General features: G+C 49.4%; 5 protein-coding genes and 2 non-coding genes across 7 annotated transcripts; 1 reads left to right on the top strand and 6 right to left on the bottom strand.

The window, feature by feature from the left end:
• Positions 1 to 210: 210 nt before the first annotated feature.
• ALT_2233 (fungal specific transcription factor domain-containing protein) lies at positions 211 to 2565 on the bottom strand (the record flags this gene model as incomplete). The annotated part of the gene is made up of 6 exons (XM_089599287.1): positions 211 to 911; positions 979 to 1107; positions 1165 to 1207; positions 1254 to 1392; positions 1458 to 1982; positions 2045 to 2565. The coding sequence occupies 6 exons, from the start codon at positions 2563 to 2565 to the stop codon at positions 211 to 213; spliced, it is 2058 nt and encodes a 685-aa protein (XP_089456433.1).
• Positions 2566 to 3221: 656 nt separating this feature from the next.
• ALT_t051 lies at positions 3222 to 3294 on the bottom strand. Its single transcript has one exon. It is a non-coding gene; the product is annotated as a tRNA-Lys (tRNA).
• A 176-nt stretch (positions 3295 to 3470) lies between these two features.
• Positions 3471 to 3542, bottom strand: ALT_t050. Its single transcript has one exon. It is a non-coding gene; the product is annotated as a tRNA-Arg (tRNA).
• Positions 3543 to 4002: 460 nt separating this feature from the next.
• Positions 4003 to 5361, bottom strand: ALT_2232 (uncharacterized protein; the record flags this gene model as incomplete). The annotated part of the gene is made up of 1 exon (XM_033563334.2): positions 4003 to 5361. The coding sequence occupies one exon, from the start codon at positions 5359 to 5361 to the stop codon at positions 4003 to 4005; it is 1359 nt and encodes a 452-aa protein (XP_033419225.1).
• Positions 5362 to 7046: 1685 nt separating this feature from the next.
• Positions 7047 to 9595, bottom strand: ALT_2231 (bZIP transcription factor; the record flags this gene model as incomplete). The annotated part of the gene is made up of 4 exons (XM_033563336.2): positions 7047 to 7631; positions 7729 to 7778; positions 8247 to 9328; positions 9387 to 9595. The coding sequence occupies 4 exons, from the start codon at positions 9593 to 9595 to the stop codon at positions 7047 to 7049; spliced, it is 1926 nt and encodes a 641-aa protein (XP_033419227.2).
• Positions 9596 to 11670: 2075 nt separating this feature from the next.
• ALT_2230 (snoRNA-binding rRNA-processing protein ENP1) lies at positions 11671 to 13282 on the bottom strand (the record flags this gene model as incomplete). The annotated part of the gene is made up of 3 exons (XM_033563337.2): positions 11671 to 12544; positions 12601 to 12842; positions 12902 to 13282. The coding sequence occupies 3 exons, from the start codon at positions 13280 to 13282 to the stop codon at positions 11671 to 11673; spliced, it is 1497 nt and encodes a 498-aa protein (XP_033419228.2).
• A 1064-nt stretch (positions 13283 to 14346) lies between these two features.
• Positions 14347 to 16164, top strand: ALT_2229 (SPRY domain-containing protein; the record flags this gene model as incomplete). Its single annotated transcript, XM_033563338.2, has 1 exon — positions 14347 to 16164. The coding sequence occupies one exon, from the start codon at positions 14347 to 14349 to the stop codon at positions 16162 to 16164; it is 1818 nt and encodes a 605-aa protein (XP_033419229.2).
• Between the last annotated feature and the right edge of the window lie 316 nt (positions 16165 to 16480).

The raw sequence follows: 16480 nt of genomic DNA, 5'->3' as shown, positions 1-16480 counted from the left end.
TTGAGATCTTCTAATAAATATTCTCTGCATCGAGAGAGCACTACGGCATCTCATATGGAAATCGAAAAGTGACGCTCCGTTCGGCAATCGGAGCTACTTCTGGGCACCGACAGGAAGCCGAGACCCACCATTTCACAATCACGCTCAACATTATTGCAGCGCACAGGATAATCGGTGCTTAAGGTATTACTGTGGATTGAAATGTTGGTGTTATTGGTCGAAACCCAGGTCGGCTGCATTGGCAAAGTCGAACCAATCCCAGTTCATCAGATCATCCAGTGGGACGTCAGGAATATTCATGCCGAATGCCGAGTCAGCCCTGTTCACTGCATCGATGATTTGGTGATCAGACATCGCGGAGAATTGTAGCGTCTCCGGCCATAGCGTAGAGGGATCTATTGGTGGTTGTGTCACTGAAGGTAAGGGGCAGTAATCGCTCAAGGTAGAGGAGGACTGTAAGGACTCTACCGGGGCTGATTCGATATGTTTCTGAGAAACAGAGCCGACATGAGCACGTCTAACAAGCTCTCGTAGTAGTCGTCCATACAAGACAGATGCACCTTCTCTGTGAGCTGGGATGGCGCCAATCCGTTCGAGGACATCAGCGGTTTCCTCAATCAAATGTCGCACACTCGGTGCCAAGCTGGACCTGCTGTCCGCTGGCGTCACACTGAGGCTAAGGGCAGAACATGCGGCGAAGGCGATCATGATCACTGTATTGTTGGGCATGGACTTTAGCCGCGATTCTCCTTGAATGGCTGCCCGCATGACATTCAATGCAGAAGAGAGGCCAGCAGCGCGGAAAAATCGCTTGACTTCGAGTGGTGCTGTGGGATGATTGATCACGCCACCATATGTAGACAGTTGCGTGTGTGTTACCAATATCTCAACATACGGTGGAAGGCAGCGGGCTTTCCGTGTTATATTAGCAAGGAATTGCTTCATGATGATCGGGACCAGCTTTGTAAATAAACTTACAGGGTCCACCAATCTCAAGAGCCCAAGCCGCATACCATTGATCATAGAAGTCTTCAATAAGGTTCTTGATCCTAGAGGCCAGTGAGCCTTCTTCGAGAACCTTAGAAGTCGAGAGGAGTGACCGTACGACTGAGCAGCTTCAGATCCGATGTCCCCAAGTCGGCAACTGTCGCAACGCGATTTTACCTTTTTCAAGAGTCCATCCTGCCGTGGAATGACGTTTAGCTGTCTGCAAGCAACCAAGCATGCGAAGACGTTCCGAGGGGTTGTCTTACTAAATTCCTCCGGAGAACAGCCATGGAGTTCATCGACCCATCCCGAGAGTCAGCAATATCAGAGATATGCCATCTGTCACAATTTTCGATGAGAGCAGTTGGGGGAACTGTATAGCTTCGTCCGCGGGCCAAACAGACACTGCAATATACGGATTAGCCAAACTCGCCATATGCATATCTTCGACTAAGAGCTTCAGCACATACCCACGCTCGAGGACAAATAACGCGATCCAAGTCCTCTCGCGCCTACGTAACAATCTTCGGCCCCATTCCGAATCCAGATCAACAGCTTCGAATCCGTCCATGTGCAAGGCTCTCTTGGCATCAATGCAATCAGCTTTCGCAAGCCTGCTCTGGAGAGTACTATCAAAACTAGTTGAGGATGTCACTATCTTGTTGAGAGAAAGGTCCAACGCAACAGTCAAAGCCATTGCAATATAGGAGCATGTGTCATCATCGCCAGAACTGCTCCCTGGGGCCATCCATGGAACGTTTACCATGAAGGCCAAAACAATTTCCACTGATCGATAACGCTGAGCAATGACCTTATAAGCCAGTGATTTACAGTGCCTCGTTAGTCTTCTGGATAAGGCGGCTGTAGAAGGGTGAAACCGGGCAGCTGCAGCCAGCATTGAAGTGAAAAGAAAGGCAGACTGCGAGCGTACGAATGACACAGTATGCACAGTCGGATCCAGACCCCACCTCGTGTGGGCCAAATTCTCGTAGAAGCTATTGTCGAATTGGTAAGTTCATCGACAAGATTACATCTTGGGTCTAATAGGTTGACTTACAAAGAAAAAAGTAACTCCGCCTCATGCAAAGTAGTCAGGCCCAGTTCGATAGGGTCCATGTCCGGGCCGAGGTCTAGCTTCGCCTTGACTGGGACGAAAAAAGATCTGGCAACTGGCAAGTCCTCGTTGGGGCTGCTATGCGGTCTGAGAGACGATGGTGGTACAGACGAAGTGGACAATCTGGGTGCGTCACGGCATTCGGCGGGCGAAAACTGGAGGTCGGAGGCTCTGGCGAGAAGTTGCAATGGATTCTCCGCGTCATCCAATGCTAGATTGTCCCCAGCAGTGGCACCTTGCGGAGGAGATCTCGTCCGTGACCGTTCAGAGTCATCTGATGTCTCCTCGACCTCACTCCGTGCAGAATGCCCTTGTGTCCTGCTAAGGAGATCCTGCAGGTCTGAGATAAGTTTCCGAGCAGCCTCGGATCCTGCTGCATCAGTCTTGGGGCGCTTAATCGCCTGCTCTATTTGGTGTAACGCTTTGTCCAGTCCTTTGCGTTTGCTACAAGTGGATGTAAGCATGTATGATGGTAATAGAAATAGATAGGGTCCGGTGACTCTGACTTCTTGACACCCTTTTGTCTACCAAGATGGTGACTGGGTACGATACATTCCAGATTTGCTTGTTTGCATCTGTCACAGCAGGTACCCTCGCGGCTGCGCTTGCATCGTATTTTGCTTCTTCGGCAGTTCAAACATGCAGCCTGTCGTCCATGCGGCGTTGTGTTTGACTGCGGTGGATCGGCTGTGCCGTCCATCGTCTTACTTCCTGAGGCACGATTCTTTGTTTCAGAACATTTCAAAGGAATTCCCAAAATCCATAGGTTTATTTAACAAGCGATGGAGCAGTCTGTCAAGGTGGTTCCGATTGCTTGTCCGCCGTCACAAACAGCGCGTGTCCTAAGATACAGGATGTAGTGATGTGTTTTTATGGTCGAAAGTAGTCACCCATCATAATTTCCATTAGGGAATTATATAGTCTACCGTTGTCTGGATTTTGGCGTCCACATAAGCCCCATTCAGGTCAGCCACGCCGGGGAGGCCAGCACTGTGGTGCAAACTTAATACTTGCGGGGAAAAAAAAAAAAAAAAAAAGAAGAAGAAAGGTGCTATTCCTTCTTGGAAGCAGTACAGGTAAAAAGAGCGCAAAAAGAGGCCGTGTCCTAATGAAAAAGAAAAGCCGAACGCGGGGGTCGAACCCGCAACCTTGAGATTAAGAGTCTCACGCTCTACCGATTGAGCTAGCCCGGCTGGGCTATATTTCGATCAGAAATACTTTGTCTTATAGGGGATCCCTTCGTGGCTAACAGCCATTGCCACATTAGATACATTCCGTGAATAACTTCTCATATTAACGCTATTTATTGACTGTACACAGTCGGCCACTATTCAGTTAAGTTGACGCGCATCCAGGATGTAAAAAAATGTGACCGACGCAGGGATCGAACCTGCAATCTCTTGATCCGAAGTCAAGCGCCTTACCATTAGGCCAGCCGGCCCTGTGATTGGATGTGGCAAAAGCTTCCTGTCATGGGAAAATCTACCTAGGTTAACAGCGTGCTTACCTAGGTACAGCCAGGACTCAGCTACCGACGCTCGACAGGATGTACATAAACGATTCCGAGCCTTTCTCTTTAGGGATCACCTGTGAAATAATAATAATAATAAGGTAATGTGATACTTCCCACTCCCCTCGTTTCTAATCCGGAAAGAACGTATTTCTCAACACTCCCAAGTATCCTTTATATTATTATATATTACATATCGTTGTATGTAACGTCCTAATGACGGTCGCAACCTGACAGGGGAATTTTATATTTTGGACGTCAGCAAGGGAAAGTGAGAGTGACTTTTATATAGGGGAGTTGTGTCTCGCTCGCCAGACATGATCGCCAGATAGCAGAACATTCGTCGTTCACTCCCCGTCCAGAAAATCTACAGCATGTCACACACATCAGACTATGAAGTTCGGGGCTCACTAGACGTTTCTGTTGCATGTGTGTTAGGATCAGCGGGAAGAGCACCGCTAGCCGTTGAAGGAACTTCAGGTATGGGCTGAATGGGGGCCTGCTGTTGTCGGACTTGTCTGTTTGGCGGTATTGAAGGTGGAACTTGCAGCGTCTGGCCTGGCGTTGGAATATAGGTCATTGCTGGACCAGGGGCAGCACTGTCTCCGCGATTGCTTCCCGAATCGGAATGGACATCTGACATGACACTCCGTGGTGGGGATACACCAAGAAGAGGAGCGGTGGCAGCAACAGGTCGCTTGGAGGGCCTTCCAACCTTGACTGGAGCAGGACCCAGCATAGGTGGATAACTAAATCCGAAACCCCACCGAAGCCACAGGCCGACTTTCCTCCAGAATCCCATTTGCTGCCATTTCTCTTGAAGCACCTGCGCCTCCTCGGAAGTACGAGCCTGAAAGCCTTTGCGGCAGAACAGAAGGAGCAGACAGGAGACAATAGGAGCAACCATGCACCAAGAAATTGGGAATCCTCGGCGAGCCTGCCAACCCCTCATCAAGCGTCGAAACTGGAACCAATTCTCGATGAGGCCGATGACGAGCCATACTCCGAACCATCCCAGAAGGCAGACAAGCAGAATACCGAGGGGAGAGATGCCCCCGTAATAATAGCGGTCGTAGAGCCAGCTGCCGCCGTCACTACCATCATAGTACGAGTAGCTGCTACCACTATCGGTGCTGCTGTCATAGCACCCGTACTCTCGGTATATGGTGTGCTGGTAGGAGTTACTGAGCCTGCTCAGACTCGACGCGGGCACTTGTGTAGGATCAATGAATGCAAGAGCCCTGGTGTATGTGGTTGGTTGAAAGGGTTGGCTATCGTCCACGGAGTAGCTCGTTGACATGGACGTCGCAAGCAAAGCGTCTTCAATAGCGTTGGGAACATAGACCGGAACCGCAGTGGTCACGGTCCACTGCGAAGAGCAGGATGTTGGCGCTGTGAGTACCATATCCACATAGTACTGCGTGATGACATTTGAGTCTTGGTAATTGTAGTACTTGTAGGTCGACTCGATCCCTGCACCAGATGGATACAGCACTTGAACAACTGTGACAGCATCGTCATAACTGTCGCTTGTTACATAAGTTGTTGTTGAAAGGGCAGCAGGCATCGGTGATGCTGTCGGCGTGATTTCATCGATGCTAGTCCTTGTTGTGGTCCTGTATATGTAATCCTCGGTGTAGACATCTTGCTCATACACTTTGGTGACTATCCACGGGGCAGCGAAGGCGCAAGTTTGATGTAAAATGAGGGACAGAAATGCAAGAGGAAAAGAATGCGAAGGTGCCATCATCTTGGCTGTGCTTGGGAACTGGGCTCCGAGATGGTCAAACGAGGGAACGGACGCAGAAAAAGAGTCAAACAGAAGGATAGAAAATCTGATCAAGGAAAATCCACCCTTCTGATGTTTTTTAGGAGAAAACACATTGCGCCACAAATGGGCACTGCCTAAACAAATGGCTCAGCAGATTGAGGCTCTCGTTTTTGCTAAGGGGTCTGTGTCTACGGACTCACGGAGTTCCTAGCTCTCTGTGGCATAAACCGCTCGGTCTATGCCTCTGTGGGTGACCACGGTCAAAACTAGCATACCTTCCCGGCGTGGTAATTGGACGGACCTCAAGATAGGGGACAAGATGAAAAGACCGGGCTGGTCACGATGTACAGTTAGCTCATTTTTGGCCACATTCGGCCAGTCAGCGAGTGGCCAACTAGCGAGGATTCTCGAAACTAGACTAGGGAAAGGTCTGAGAAAATGAGGGATTGGACTTCTGAGTTGTGATGGTGTCTGGACCAGATAGGTACCACCAAACAGTCTAACCAGGTATATCATTAGTGAGAGAGTCTAGGAGGTAACCATACTTTAAACCCTGCGCTAGGGATCAAATAGGTCCTAGTAATTTTAGCAGGGTTGTATCGCTAAGAAAAGGGACCTAGAAAGGGCCTAGACACATCGGCTCACTCGCTTGTCATTGGGAGAATATCGACAAAGTCACCGAGGGCTCTCTTAAGCGACTTAGAGTCTCAGTAGCTGCTTAGCCAATTTATCTCGTTTAAGTAAGGGGAATTAAAAAATGGATAATCTCTTACCTCACGGCTTACGGATATACTCGGTACCACGTCCTAAGGCAGAAAATACCTAGAAAGACGAGGTACTATGTGCTAAACAATGGGCTCATGCGGATTCTGGGAGACAGGAATGACTCCAAATTTTGTTGATGTTCTACACTGGAGTCCTTTTCCCTTTCTTTTGGTTGAAATACTTGCTCAGTACTCTCCACATAGAGAGACGCTGACGCAGGTTGGCTCGTGGCAATACAAGTCTTTTGAATGACACTTAGCGCCCCTTTCATTTTGATGCAAGTAGACAGTATCTATCTAGTGCCCTAGCACATCGGCACCGCTGGGCTACTCGCTTTAGCCCTTAAGCACAGAAGAATCCTAAATCTGGACAGTATTGAGTGCTAGCTGTACAACAAGAGGTATGGGCTTTGAGCATGCTAATGTTATTTTTAGGTCGGCCTATGTCCTTGGACGTCCTTAGTCAATAAAGGAGAGTTATGGTCATATTGATTCTATGCAACCGTGTTGTACCCAATGAGACATTAGGGAACGAAGTACAGGCATGATAAGACGCGAAGCTAGAATTTGACGACGACATAAGAAATAATAGCGGGAAATCGAAACCAATATGCAGTATAACCGAAGCCTACGCCGAACAAGATGGTCCCCAAAAGCAGTTGGAACACGAGGTTGTGGCAGCAAATGCAGGAGGACTTATTTAGAGACCGAGAACGACGGATATCAAAACTAGGGAGGCATAACTTCGTCAATATCCACCTGAAGAAAACAGGGCAAATCGAGTCTGACTGATGCTACAAGCGGACGGCAACATTCGGCCGTCGTTTGTAACATGTAAAGCAACCAGCCAGCTGTTAACGGTGCGCTGGAAGGTAACAAAAGGAAGACAAGAATTTCTTTTCAGCTTGCAGCTCTGAGAGCACGTAGTCTCGCTCCCAGGCCATCCTCCAGCTCCGAGTCGGCCTGCTTCTGCTCTTTGACGTCTTCCTTGGGTGCTGCATCAGCATCCAACGCCAAGCGCATATCCACACCCGCGTCGTCTGCAAGCTGTTCCATGAGACGATCAACTTCGGCCTCGCCCTCGGCACCATACTCCTGCATAGAGACACCTTGAGCGACATCCTCTATCGCACTACTAGCGATTTTGAAATCTTCCGATCGCGCTAAGAAGTTATTTGCATGAGACACCAGGTTTTCGAGATTGACACTCTTCGACGCCGCATCCAGGCCTCTTGATGCCAGAGCGAGGGTTCGGGATGTATCGCGAGTGCTCTGAGCCGCTTTGAGTTCATTTATGATGACGTCCGCCCGCGCAGCCTCTGCTCTGAGGGTTACTTGTCGTCGTTTCTCTCGTACAGCAGAGGCGGCGTGGATACGGGCAATTTGAAACTCGCGATTCTTCATAGCCTTGTCCGCCTTCGCCTTTTCTGACTTGAATGTTGCCTCCGCGCGAGCAGCTTCCTTTTTGAGCCGGTTCGAGTGCAACTGCAATGGAGGAATTCGTCAGATATGTTGTTTATTTCCCAACTGCTGAGAGCGCAGCACATAAGAGTGCTCCGCGCAGGTGGAGATTCCAGCTCACCTTGACATTGGTGCGGGCTTCGAAGATAGGATCCTTGCGAACCATTTTGCCTGGGAGCAATACAAATTAACTTGTTAAAATTAGGGTATACGAAATCGCTAACAAGTGTCCTGAATGCGAAAGTGACAGAAGTTGAAGCCGAATGGACAGATCCGTTGGAGGCGGAAAGGCGGGAGGCAACAATGCAGCCGTGACTTCAGGTTCTCGATTGGGGATAGCGTTGATACTACGGAACTTATCAAAGCGGCGCGGCAACGTCATCCCGAATCTCCGAAGTAGTTGACAATCTACAAGATCCTCCCAGTAACTTGACGAAGACATCAAGTGGTTGCTATTCCTAACGCAAGTACACGTTACAGAAGAATGATAAATATGCCTTACTACGAAGCGTGGTCGGCACAACGACTTGGAAAAGAGAATCAATTTGAGAAACAGCGAAACGACCAGCATCTCAGTTGCCAGTTGCTCTCGATTGAAAAGACACACTATATTACAGCCCAAATTTCATCGGTCCTTACCCATCAGCAGAGACGTCAACGTCTCGCTCAATCGCTTTGAACTCCATGAACTCCGTGGACTCCTTTGGCGGTTGCCCAAAGTATCACGCCGCGCACCTCGCTCTAATTTCGCGAAGAGAATTCGTCTCCGACCTTTCATTCGCTCAAAACGATCTATCGCCCAAGCCAAGGTCAACAACGACTCCCAGTGCAGTCGGCCCGCGTCATCACCGGCGGACCAATTTCCCCGAGAGACATTCTCACTAACAGCCAGCTGCAATGCCCTGCCCGTCGCATCGCGAAGTGGACGCGCCAAGGCTGGGTTGCAAGCTAGAAGTCTGGTAAGAAGTCTCATTCGGAAGACCGTGGGCCGGCTCGATGCCTTCGAGGGAGACAGGCTCGGAGTCGAAATTAACCATAGAATCAAATGGAAATGCTGATAGATCTCCTGAGTCGAGAATGTCAAAGGAGAACCCGTCTTCAATGACCGAAGAATCTGGCTCAGTGGATGAATCACCGTTGAATAGGCGGTGGAAGTCATCGTCAGAAAGAGGAGCTGCAATGTCATTTGCAGCGTCATGTTCCACGCCAGAGCCGAGGTCAAAGAGCGGGAGGGCACTTCCAGGTCCTTCGAGTCCGCCAACTGACACTGCAGGTCGCACAACACCGCTGCAGGATGTTGTGTCACGTCGGAGGACTCAGCCAGACTGGAAGGCTTTAGGGTTGGCGAGTAATCAGTGATTGAGGGAGTGGGAAATGGAATTCGTTCAAGAGGAAGCTCATCACCCTCTTGCTTGAACAAGGTAGGTGTTAGAGTTGGAGATGCTGTGGCAGGAGAACCGGGCTTCGGAGTGCTGCTACGAGAGCCTCGAACCTCGGCAGTCAACTGGGCGAGTTGTTGGCTCAATCGATTGTTCTCAGCTTCCATCTGTGACAGACGCTGGAGAAGGAATTGATTTTGCTGTTCCATCTGAATCTTCTCGTTCTCCAACTTCTCCATTTCGAGTCTCTTGCGCTCGCGAGACGTCTGTGCCGCCGCACGGTTTCGGAGAACGCGCTCGATGCGACGCTGTTCCTTTTCATCTTCCGTCTTGGCCCGTTTTCTTTATGAAGTGTAAGCCAGCTGACCCAACAAATTTTGTCGGACGCGAGAGAACATACCTAGGAGGCAAGTTGGTCTTTGGAATGGGCAGCTCCTGTCCCCATGACTTCCGTTTCTTAGATGGCTTCTTCTCCTCTGATTTTGTCTCCTGCACTTTGGTCTCTGGCGCGTTCAACGATGTATCCGCAGGCGAGACTGTGAGTAGCGGTATAGCCGGTGCTGGTGTACCAGACAAGGACTCTACAACTGAAGTGAAGTCGTCTTCCATTTTGTAAGCGTGATGGGTTGATCCGGTAGACAAGATCACAGGTATTTGCAGCTCTCTGTGAGTATCTCAGGAAAGATGATGCAGAGAACACGCCTCGTATGGGATAGGAGCCTGATGATGACGTCCACTTGCCCGGTTTACGAAAGGAAAAGCCACGTTGGCATAACGGTCAAACCCGGAGCCAGGCGCCGGAGGTCTGCCGATGTGGTGGGATATGGTAATGTGGACGACGACCAGAGGAAACAAAAGGACAAGTGGTCAGAAGTTGGTTGAAGTGGTCAGATGTGACGGGGAAAGATGACTCTTTAAAAGGCCAGCGTGGTCAGTTCTGTCAGCAAGGGGCCGGAGCTGCCTCCGTCAGCATAACTACGGTAATGTTTCATAGATTACGCCAAGCCCACACCTCGAGGGCTCACCGGCGGGTAGCCACACCAAGGGTGACCGTATTGGAACTGTAATGCGGGCAATGTACGGCGTAACAGTGAACCAAATCTGGCCCCCTCACGCCATCCCTGGAAATGCAACCCCTCTAAGCCTCCGCTCAAAGTCAAACGTCCCATTATTATCTGAAACACCCAAGTCCAACCAGACGCAGTTAGAAATCCTGCGGGTCCGGAATCGTGCACTTTCCTCCGTACGGAGTACCTACTTAAAGGTACCCCTCGGGTAGACATTCCATAAAGCCTAATTGAATGTAGTACAAGGAATCTCTTAGATGATTGCCAACCAGCATGAGACTATTTTACCGATGCTTGAACGCTCGATAGTATGTGTCGTAATCTCCCCAGGTAGGTGAGGGAGTCAATGGTACGAGGTACTCCGTAGATTGGTGGCGACCCCCACTGTGGATTACGGCGCGTCAGAGAGATTGAGGTAGCCATTCCTGTTCAATAATAGTCTGGATCACCTCTGGAGCACTGCTAATAATATCGGGGCTCGTATTAGAACAATTTGCCGTATTCCAATAACACTAGAGTCTAGGCAGACTACGTAAGGAGAACCGAACCGTAGAGAACCAGATAAGGTAGGTGTAAGTAGTTAGTTGATACGACATGGTACTGGGAGACACCCATGTGTCTGCAGCGTAGGCACTCCGAACTCACTCCGAACATTGTGGAGAGTCGCTATTCTACGGAGTATATCCAGAGGATTACTTATGTATCCCATTGTCTAAGTGCTTTAATGTTGTTTTATTCTGCTCCATAAGGCTTTAGAATTGCAAGCAAGTCCACTAACTCCGTACTCCGTAAATAAAGTCTCATCCCATCTCGACTCTGAGTGAGGGACATTCAAGGTAGTCGTTATTCCAGGACACTGTTCCACCCTTGAGACTGAAATGATGTTTACGCATTCAACAGAATTGGTACTTGATTATGCTAAAGAAATATGCTGCGGGGGCGACAAGGGAGTCCAGGAGCCCAATGCTCGAAATACAACATGCTGGGATATCATCAACGGCATGTACAATGTCTGAGGCTATTGGCCTCGGTGTATTAGTATCGCAGTCTCAGCCTTATTAGCCATTCCGGTACATGGCAAGCTGGCTATGAATGCATTGTTACAGAACTGATTGAAATTATTACTACTGCTAAATATTCAGGTGACCACTCTCATGTGCCAAGGACTGTTAATACGGTCGCTGCCATGAGAATTCCAGGGATACTGATGTTTTGTTCGTCAATCAATCATGAGAATATTACGGGGACAAGAGCAGAAGGAATAGTACTTTGTATGATGCTAACGGGCTGCATCATGGAGCATTAAATTGTGAATTCCTTGACCTGATGAGACAGGTGATGGCGAAGCCACTACCTGAATGCATAGTCTATTATCTACGCGGATCATATTGACAGTAGTGAAAAAATCTTGTTACCCTTTATCAGTACTACCCTCTAGACAAGAGCAATGGTAGCGTTGATGATAAGATTTCCAAGCGCCCCGGGAATATATGCAAAAGAATCATTTTTTCTGAACACCCTGAACGCCCATCGCAGTCACAGAAACTCATGAATAGAAAACATGGCAAGACAGCATGGAACTGTTTAAAGACAGTTCAACTGAGTCAATGCTTTTGCCTAAAACGTGACATCCATCGTGTCATCACCAGCGTCGAGAGCGCCCTGCTTTTCTGGGTCGGGTACAACCACACCGCGTCCTCTACCTGCCAACAATTCCCGTCTGACCTCGGGGCCGATATCCTTGTGGCCCCGAACTAACAACAGGTCAAGGAGAGCTTCACGCTGATCTTCAGTGATATCGTTGCGGTAACGTTGGGCAAAGACCAATAATGACTGGTGCCAAAGAACAGGAAGCTTATACGCTTTCGTAGCAGCCCCAGACGGTCCATCGGTCATCATCGAGTCCTCGGCATTGTCGCTAGCGCGGAAGCGCAGAAAATGGAAAACGAGAGCGTCAATCACCTTATATGGAAGCGCGTATTTCTTCTCGAGGAACACACGGATGAAGACATTGACCGCACCCGTGCTTTCGAGCGATCTGATAGACTGTTCTGCGGCGAGGTCGCACATGCGAAGTAGAGCAGCCGCAGAGTGTAATACTGGGATAGATACACGTGCGATGACAGAAGAGACGATGTGCGCCTCCCGTAGGGTGCAAGTACCACTTGATACCAGCGGGAACAGCAGACCTTTGAAAAAGCAAGCTGGCTTGTACAGCGCTTTCTTCAGAGCGTTGTAGGTGTGAACATTTAACTTCTTTGTTTCGTGAATCTCCTCTCGAACGCGGTCAAGGAGCACTGTCGATATGAACTCCTGAGCAACGGCTGGCTTCGATGAAATGAAAATCCTTGTCCCGGCATAAACAGCGTTCGCTGTCCACGACTCGGGGCGAGTGATAGAGAGGAGAGTCGGCCAATTGGGGACAGAGGGGAGAATCTTGAATGGCTTGGGAAGAGGCCCGGACTTGTAGCGAGACAGTATCATGCCGACTCTGGTAGAGACCATAAGCACAATGACCATGCGAATGGATGAGACGAATATACTCACTTTTCGTAGACTTCAACAGCTTTTGCGGGTATCTGAACGGCGTCTTCGGGCAATCCTCCACCTTGAATCATGGGTCCACCGTTACCGGACTGCTTCGCTTCATGCTCTGCGATCTTCTCCAATATGAGATCGGCCAGGTTGGTGCTCCGACCTGTATCGGTTCCTCGAGGATTGAATATAGGATCTTCATCGCCACCCGGAATAAATTTGTTGAACATATCAAGGTCATTTGGATCAACCTCCTAAGGCGATATTGTTAAACGGAGGAAAGTTATATTTCTTTTGAGCAGAGATCACCTACCACTTCCTCGATCTCCTCTTCTTCATCGCCCCACTGGTCTTCGCGAAACTTCTCGTCATCGTCTGATAAAGCTTCATCGTCTTCAAATCTCGACTCAAAATCAAAAGCTGAGTTAGTTGCCATATTCGCTGCACCCATTGCAGCTTCGTGCTCCGCGGCATCTTCTTCCGCCAGTTCTTGCCCAATCTGTAAGATCTTTCTCGTCATCTTCGCGTCAATGTACCGCTCGCCATCTTCACCATCCTCATCTTGCCGCCCTTGACGCTTGCTCTTCTTGCTGGATTGGGTCCGTAGATGGCCCGAGGTTATGATATCCTCGGCCAGAGGATTGTGCCTGCGGGCTGCTGCAGCTGCAGCTCGAGAGGATGTTACTTTGGGCATGGTGTGCTTTCACTTTTCGATATCCAAAGGAATGTCAGTTGTTGCTCCTAGAGCATTAAGAGCAGACTAAATTACCTCGTACCCAAGCGAAAGAGGGAATTATAGGGAAGCTGAAAAGTGACGTCTAGAACTCTTTTTTTTTCTCACATCAATGCGATTTAATGGAAAATGTGTGTAAATTTCAAGATCATGTGACTTAGGGACTTTTCTGCCAGAATAGTTGGAGAACTCTCCCAGTTACATTGAGAGGATTGGAGCTTGCCGCCCTGAAAATACTTCACCGTAAATGGTCAATTATTCCACCGCCCTATGCCCCGCTCCACAGAAGCAAGGTTGAAGCAATGAGTTTGGCGCTATTTTTTTGCCGGAGTTTTTATGTTGACCGCTTTCACATCATATCTCCAGACCTCTGCTCTCCAATCTCGCCCTTGTTGAATACTAAAGGGATGGGTTTATCTCTTCTTGGTGACAAGGACCTATATTAGGCTATCAAAGCTATTGTACTGAGCCGGCTTATTTACTCTTTATCATTAGCTTCGGGTCCTTCGCACCTGAAGTTGTTGAAGACTCGTTCTATCACACCTTGCGAGCGGAATCGGAGATTACAACAGGATTTGAATCCATTAAGGATCGGTATAGCAGAGCTGTGAGCGGAGATTTTCATTGGCTTGAATTGTTTTTACACTCCTTGGAGATATTTATCTTTGCAAGGTCAGCGGATATTCAGTATTTCCCTTTTCGTTGCAGCCTATCAGTAGTCTAACGCGTGGATGTTCTCTTATAGTTTATCACCTAAGTTCTAAGCGAAGGTGTTCATATTCTCCTGAATTCCAACCGATTGCGGGGCACAAAGATAGGCTGCCTCTTCAAGCCATATTTTCAACTCTTCTCTTCTCACTCCCACGCAACAAGGTCCTCGCGTCAGCTGTTTGTCCCGCGCAGCCCGCAGTTAGACATACGGATAATGCATTGAGTCGCGTTATTTGACTTGAGCCGCGCACAGTGCGCCTGTTGTTGCCAATCATCAGGTTACAATTTACTCGTAAATCGTTACTGACGTCTACATGGCGTCTATACAGCCGGTAGGGTCGTCTGGCCCTTCGTCCAACATCAATTCTCCGACTCTACCTCCAGGGACCGCACCTTTCTTTAGTGGTACAGTCACAGGCCAGAATGCACGATCCTCGCCTGCCCCTCCCAGCAATGCATCGGTGCAAGCTGATGGCGCAAGATCGAAACGCAACAAACGCGATAGCAGGAAGAAAAGAGAGGCCAAGGGTCTCGACCAGGAATCCATCCCGCCTAAGAAGAAAGCCGCGGTTGCTCCGAACATCGCGCTTCCAAGCTCCGATATCAGCATTCTCAGACCCCTATTACTTGCCGAACCCAGAGCTTCGGACCTATTACCGCCGCAGCCTCGTCAACTGAGTTTTGTGAACCGCAAAACATCAGACGTGCTCGGTCAGAGCTGGGACTTCTATGAGGTTGTTGACAAACTCACAAATAAGAATGGCTTTCGTTATAGCTATGCTATAGCCGATCCATGCTTTCCGCACATCAAGTACCGGCAGACCGACGTTCCCCCATATCATGCCCGGTTCAGTTTCGAGGATTCGCCCGCAGCAATTTTTTTCAGTGAGGATGCGCGCGCGGTAACAGCCAGCAGCGCATGGCATACTGCGCGTGCTAATGTATGTGCGCGCGAGGGCGCATATTATTACGAGGCGCGCGTGATCAACGGGATTCCTAATAATTCGCAATCCATCTCAGCTAACGAATCTTCTCAAGGCACGCCAAAGGGCCACGTCCGTCTTGGATTTGCACGACGGGAGGCTGATCTCGATGCGAACGTGGGTGTTGACTGCTACGGATACGGAATCCGTGATGTAAACGGCGAGGTGGTCAACAGAATGCGCTGCGAGTACTTTTTTCCGAAAGGCGAATCAATTCGCGAAGGGGACGTTATCGGCATGCTCATCACACTTCCACCACTGTCCCTCCACAAGAAAGTAGTCGAGGGGACATATGACCCTGCTGTCGACGGAGATGGGACTTCGCCGACATCAGAGGCTCACACATCGACAAATTTTATTCGGGATCGCATTCCCTTCCACTATAAGTCCGATTTCTGCTGGCAGCAGTCAAACGTATTTTCCACAAAACATCTACGCGATTATGCCTTCAATCTCAAAGAGACACCCACATTTGGTCCGCCATCGCCGTTCAACAGCGAAGACCCTTCTCTACGCACGCTGCCAGGTTCGAGCATCACAATCTTCAAAAACGGGGAGAAGATGGGTACTCCATTCAAAGAATTATATGCGTTCCTTCCACCGGCCAGCCGACTTGCAAACGGAACCAATAACTTAGGGATTGGTGAGCGAGAGAACGCTGATGATGGAATGATTGGCTACTACCCCGCTGTCAGCTGCTATGGCGGTGGTGCCGTGGAATGTCGCTTTGAAGGACCATGGTGGGTTGGACCACCGTCTCACACAGAGAATGGCGGACCTGTCAGGGGCATTGGCGAACGCTTCAATGAGCAGATTGCCGAAGACGTTGTGGCCGATATTGTTGATGAGGTCGAAGCAATGCTCATATGGGGCGGTGTTGACGGTGATGTTGTTGGCAATGCGGAAGTTGACAGTGCTGGCGCCGGGGCTGTTGGGGGCTCCGAAGTTCTGAAGGGCGGAGTCGGGGCAGCGTTTGATACTCGGTTGGATTCAGTCCCTGGCGCGGCGGACTTTGCTGACACCGAAAATATTCCCAATGGATTTGAAGCTGGCGCCACCAACGCGGGCGCAGGCCATTTGACGACCGAGGATACTCTTAATGTGGGCCAGGAGGGTTCTCCAATCCTGCGACACCCTCAGCTCCTTTAGAGAACACAGCTCCGACAGAGGATGTCGAGATGTCATGACTTTGAGGTCCTCTCCTCATGATGGGCTGGGATTCGCTTGTTCCGAGCCATATCTGTCTCCCGCCATTTCGGATTCAGTCCATCTGGAGATCTCTGAAATAGCAAAGCATGCCTTTTCGGACGAAGGACGAAGCAAGGCCGCTATGTGCACGAATGGAAACTCAAATGACGTCCACAATGCATTGCCGGAGCAGGTACAGCTGATATGGTTTACATTGTATGTTTTGAAATTTAAGGTGTTCAAATATGATGTATATTACATGCTCTGCTACACTGAA

Source organism: Aspergillus lentulus (assembly GCF_001445615.1).
Source record: "Aspergillus lentulus DNA, contig: Alt04, strain: IFM 54703, whole genome shotgun sequence".
In the NCBI taxonomy this organism is placed as follows: Eukaryota; Fungi; Ascomycota; class Eurotiomycetes; order Eurotiales; family Aspergillaceae; genus Aspergillus; species Aspergillus lentulus.
Note: the sequence above shows the minus strand (reverse complement) of the source record. Positions and strands in the feature narration are given on the sequence as shown.